Genomic DNA, 5,881 nt, shown 5'->3' with positions numbered 1-5,881 from the left:
GGCACCAGTTGATATAAGTGGTGTGTACAATCAGAACTGTAGGCAAACGAGATCCTCCCTATATTTTTAGGGGTGAATAAAATGAATGTCTAAAGGCCCGTCTACAATACACGGAGTAAGAAGTAAGAGTAAGAAATTGACCAATCACAGTCAAATGTGAGAAGAATAATCGACTGTAATTGGTCAATTTCTTACTCTTACTTCTTACTCCGTGTATTGTAGACGGGCCTTAATGATACGTTCCATTGAACCGCACTAAACCTGCATTATTACTGCACTAGTACAGTTTTCATCTAAACCTAGCACGGCGCTAGTGCTGCACTAGTTTTCCCAGTGGAAAACGCTAATAGTTTAAAGGCAGTTTCATAGCATGTCGGCCATGTTTAGTATTCTCCTTAGCACCTTTGTCATACTGACTTAAGCTGGTTGCGCCTCTCTGATAAATTTAGGACTCTAGTTATAGAGTGCAGTTCGGATAAATAAAATCAAAATGGCGGCGCGCTGCGAGGGTAATTAAATTAATTAATGCTAGTTTTGAGCAATTTAAATTGTTGACATCGCCGTATGATAACGCAGCTTGTGAAAAGATATTTGCGACTAATTAAAGATGACAAAATCACAAATGAGGTATGTCGTTCTGCATCTTTCATTAACTTGCGATAACAAAATCCAAAATACGAATCACACCTGTTAATGAAAATATTACAGCCCTTCTACAATAAGCCGCAAGTCAAAAGTTCTAAGCGATCTTAAGTCATAATCGGTGAAGTTGGCCAATAGCCAACTTGAATGACTTGGTTAAGACTGGTTAAGATTTCTGACGTTCTGACTTATGGCTTGTGGTAGAAGGCCTATTAACTTCTTCTTGTGTGAATGGCCCCGAAGGCCTATTAACGTTGCAATCACGGCTGTCATTAGTTCATAATTCGAGAAAGAAAACTACACTGTTAGAAACTTACTTAAAAATGTTCTATTCTTTGTATTTGATAGAAGAACTGAAAATCTCTCAATAAATAAATTTCGAAAGGGTTATGTCAACTTTCACCGATTAATTTTACTACTTTTATCATATTTTTGACATCTGCTACATCCCAGATAGTAACGTGTCTGTCTTGTTGGCATGTTGCTTGCTAAGCATGCATTGCTGGTCTATAATGTGCTTTTTGTTTCCTGTTTCTTGCTGTTTGTCTCTTGCCTTTTTGATCAAGAAGGCAAGAGACAAACAGCAAGAAACAGGAAACAAAAAGCACATTGTAGAATAGCCATAAGTATGTGTTGCTACCAGAATTGTGGCAACTGAGTTCTCATTTATTGGCAACTTGATGCCTTCACGATCTGATAATATTAAGTAGCAACTTGCCAGCAATTTGCCGACAACTTTAAACTCATCATCATCAAAATTCGGACTATTGTCATCAAGTTGTCATAATAATATGCAGCATCATACAATGCTGTCGTATTGCCGACAACGTACAATAACATTGACGCAGCTATCTTGCTGTTAAACTGCTGGCAATACATATACACATTGGCTACGTTCGGAAACATCGCTCGGATGCCTCCGATGCCTCGGATTCATCATCTGTCCTTGTTTAACATTTAATGTTAAATAAGGACAGATGATGAATCCAAGGCATCAGAGGTATCCGAGCGACGTTCCCGCAGCCATTGTCTGCATGTTGCTACAATGTCGGTATATTCGAAATCGTTAAAGACAAATGTACAAGTTGCCAGCATCACAAACAATCACAGATTTGTGCGATTTTGCTGAGACATGGTTTTATCATGAAAGAATTACGTTTCTAGTCTTCTTGCAAAACCGTAGTTTTAATCACTTTTTTTCATTAATTACTTATTATTTCTTTCTCATGTTTTCATTTAGAAAAAATGGATATTCTAAATATAACGCGAAGAATATAACAGAAATTACAGAAATATCTTTTATATATTAACCCTTACCGTACTAATATACCCAACTAGTGACCAAGCGATTCCTGCTCGTGCAAGTTTCTTTGAGTCTTTCGGTAATTATAAATTATACTACATTTTATTATTTTCCAAAATAAAGAGTTAATATTTATTCTAGAAAGTTGAAAGTATGTTGGTGAATTTTTAGAGATTTTTTGAATTATTTTGAAGAGGTGAAAAAACGAAGAGATTTGAAGTGACCCTTGATGGTATGGATGAGGCATCAAATTGTAGATGGTACGGTAAGGGTTAATTATAATAGTCAACACCTCTCATCATTCTTAGCTTGAATATATACAATACTATTATATATTAGCTACTTATCGATACAAATTGTTGTGTTATTTAGATGATTATCTTTCGTTGACTATATATTGATCTGCTATCAAGTTGACACAATGGACAATCTGTCAGACTCATATCGAGGAGAACTGGATTCCATAACCTCTACAGACTCTCTCCAATTGATCACCGACGAGTTTCTTCTGCGACACCTGTCTACACCTGATGTCTCTAACATTGAACTGTCTAAGCGCGTGGCTCTGTTGGAATTGGAGAACGAGCGATTGCGTGTTGACCTGGAAAATGTACGAATTGATTTAAATGCTCGGATCGCCTCAAATCAGGGTCTCAAGGGTAAAATAACCGAGCTATTCGTGGAAATGCAAACAGTGCTACAGGATAAACAAAAGTTACAAAATGTGTTGACTGATACCAATAATCGTTTGTCTGCCGTGGAGACTTCCGCAAAGTGGTACCAATCGCAAATGTATATCCTGATGGCCAGCAAGAAGTGTTTGCAGGTGGAGATAGACACGTATCAGAATATATTGAAACAACGACAGCACGTGATAGAGGATATAAACGCTAGTTACAATAAACTGAGTACTGAATACATGGAACTCACGCAGCAATATCAGAGGGAAAAGCAAGAAATGCAAAATACAATGAAAGATTTGCAATCGCATATTCGAGCTATCAATACCGTGCAAGATGCATTAGATGGAAACTCGACAGGTAGTCTGACAGATATGTCCATGTTGTTGGAGGCAACCGAAGACGAATTGCGAAACACTAAAGCTGAAATGAAGATTCTGGAGCAACGATTGTTGAGCAACGAGATGGCCAAAATGTCAATGGAGAATACGCTGAGCAAGCAACGTGTTCTGATTTTGTCCATGGAAGAGAACATGCAAGAGTCCGAAATGGAGAAAAACGAAACTGCTGACCTGTTACGGAAAACGCAATTTGAGATACAGAAGCTGAGATCCGAAAATGAGACGCTACAGACTTCATTATTAGCATCTAAACGGGAGCAAAGTCAAGTGGAGGATGCAATATCTTATCTGAGATTACAGCTGACCAAAATGATAGCGCAATATAAATTGTTGAAATCCAAGAACGCAGAATCCGAAGAGAAATTGAATACCATGCAGGATCTTGTGAACGAAAATAAACGCTTGAAGACTTTATCATACAAAGCGAATAGTGCTCTGCTTAAAAAACTCAGAGAAGAAAAGGCTAAGACGAAGAATTTGGAACGCAAATTCTACTACAAGCAGACGAACGATCAACTTGGCGATGTGGTATTATTAATATATATTTATATCACTTAATAATCGTCCTATTTATTTATTGCATAGGTTGTAAAAATACATGTAATGTATATATGAGTATCAAAATTTTGCGCTGGCATGGAATGGCTATATATATTAAGTTCTTTTCTATTTTGCAGAAAAACAAAACAGAACGTTCCTTACAAAAATATCTGAACCAAGTTTTGTCGAGAAACAAGGTAATTTTTAATATTATACAAATATTGCAGTAAATGATATTCTATACTTATTTAATTAAAAACAATATTGTTATTAAAGTATATTTTCAAATTATTTTTTTACAACAAATTATTTTTGCACTTTATAGGATTTGCAAGACCAATTAAAATCAATAACTAGAATAGCTGATGAAAGTATTGATGAAGGATACGGTGACAGCAATAGCATTAATAATTTCTCGAACTCGCTAGACATTACATCGCCATCTCCTATAAATTCAGTATTATTGAACAACGCTGTCAATGTTCTTACGCGAAGTAAAGATTTTGAGTCGCCAATGCAAGAAGAGTTAAACGCACTTCGATCGAAGATAAAGACAGTTCAAAATCAATGCAACATGTTGAACCAACAAAAAGATCATTCCAGTGTCAAAGATATGACTTTTGTTCCAAAAGATTCTACATAGTTTGAGGCTTATTTCTTGTTCGTAAATATGCGAATAGAATACAGTCCTAGTAATTATACATTTATTTTACACGATATATTTGTATATATCGTGTTTAATTGAATTTAATTTTAGGATTATATATGTGGCAAATAAACTGAATATAGATATTACTACGTATTAAACAGTTGTTTAGATAATGGTACCAACGGTATTATTCGTTGTAATATGTAAAGGAGGTTGTAAAATGACATTAATATTTATTTGTTATTTTTGGACATATTATGTAACTGTTATTTATTATATATATTTATTCCTAATTTTATATTCGATACTCGGTTTATAATATTGAAATTGATTAAAAAATACGACTAGGTAACGGAAGAAACCTAGCAACATCATTTTGCAAATAAGTATAAACAGTAATACTTATCATAATCACAAAAACAGTGTACAGTGCCGCGCGCGCAAGTTGTGTATTATATAATATAATGCTTTTATTATTCTAATATATGGCTGTAATACAAATGTCAGTATTACAAAATATGACATGATATTTGTTATTGTTATTAAAGAGAAATTTTTAAGAGATACGTTAATTTCGAAAAGAAACTTTTGCAAAAATGTACGCGACCTGTACGAATATTTTTTTTATTAAAAATATAATATGCAGAATAAACCAGAAATGGATGCATCGTCTTACCTATGTACTTATAGCTATAGTAGAACAAATGAAGAGAAGAAAATCTTAATATTTCTTTGCATTTTGCAACATAGCATTTAAAGTTACTGATCTTCCAAATACTTGCAAACTTAAAATTCTACTCGATAGTCTTGATACTTCATTATCAAAACAAACCATAAAAATGTGAGTTACATCAATCCCATTTATACACATATAACAATAGATATATAATTACATATATATAATATGTATTATAACAGCGTTGAGATATTATCGTAAAATAATTATCTCGATTTTGTATTGTATTGTTCTCATATAATTCGGTGCGAATAAACGCACTGAAAATATGTCGACAAAGATTTAAATATATGCATATACGTTATTCAAAGATTTATATATGTTATTTCTCGATGATCTCATCTCAAGTTTAAATAATTTTTTATCTTCCATTCTTTTTATAATGTTAAGCCACGTAAGAAGGGCGGCTCAATTCGATGTTAATTAAATGACTGGACATTAATGAAATCCTATATATTAATAATATCACACCTTTCTTAATTTTGAATTGCTTGGACTCAATTTTTCTAACAAAAATGATAATATAAAACTTAAGAAAATGCATCTATTAATAAAGTAATAAAAAAAATTTCACTTATACGGATTTAAAATGAAGAAAAAATCTCAATGAATATTAATTATATCAAAGTACAAAAAGAAGACATTATATGTAAGTAATATAAACAGCTACTAATTCACTAAATAATAACAAAAGAATTAAGTGGTGTGTTTAGAGATATATATTAAGTTAAAGTTTAGAAAAACATTGACATAATAAGTATACAACAGCGGATATAGTCTATATATAATAGATCAGCTTAGACTTCATATTAATTCCATGCTGGATAATGATATAGTTATATGTAACAAAAATAAACTAAAGATTTTCAACTAAGAATTTAATTTTATGTTATACATATATTTTTCTTAATCAGAGGGAATTATGCAATA

General features: G+C 32.9%; 1 protein-coding gene across 1 annotated transcript; it reads left to right on the top strand.

Moving 5' to 3' along the window:
• Window positions 1-494: 494 nt before the first annotated feature.
• On the top strand, window positions 495-4,273 carry LOC108769771 (cancer-associated gene 1 protein homolog). The gene is made up of 4 exons (XM_018520958.1): window positions 495-627; window positions 2,318-3,554; window positions 3,704-3,763; window positions 3,892-4,273. The coding sequence occupies exons 2-4, from the start codon at window positions 2,367-2,369 to the stop codon at window positions 4,207-4,209; spliced, it is 1,566 nt and encodes a 521-aa protein (XP_018376460.1). The 5' UTR covers window positions 495-627; window positions 2,318-2,366; the 3' UTR covers window positions 4,210-4,273.
• Window positions 4,274-5,881: the final 1,608 nt, after the last annotated feature.

Source organism: Trachymyrmex cornetzi, unplaced genomic scaffold, assembly GCF_001594075.2.
Source record: "Trachymyrmex cornetzi isolate Tcor2-1 unplaced genomic scaffold, Tcor1.1 scaffold1226, whole genome shotgun sequence".
Lineage (NCBI taxonomy): Eukaryota > Metazoa > Arthropoda > Insecta > Hymenoptera > Formicidae > Trachymyrmex > Trachymyrmex cornetzi.
The sequence above is the reverse complement of the archived record's forward strand: the minus strand, read 5'-3'. Positions and strand labels throughout refer to the sequence as shown.

What these genes read in the sequence shown, in the direction of transcription:
- LOC108769771 (XM_018520958.1), top strand. Translation starts at nt 2,367, where the DNA reads ATGGACAATCTGTCAGACTCATATCGAGGAGAACTGGATTCCATAACC. An exon ending in ACGATCAACTTGGCGATGTG is followed by an intron (nt 3,555 to 3,703) that starts GTATTATTAATA and finishes TCTATTTTGCAG; the next exon opens with AAAAACAAAACAGAACGTTC. An exon ending in AAGTTTTGTCGAGAAACAAG is followed by an intron (nt 3,764 to 3,891) that starts GTAATTTTTAAT and finishes TGCACTTTATAG; the next exon opens with GATTTGCAAGACCAATTAAA.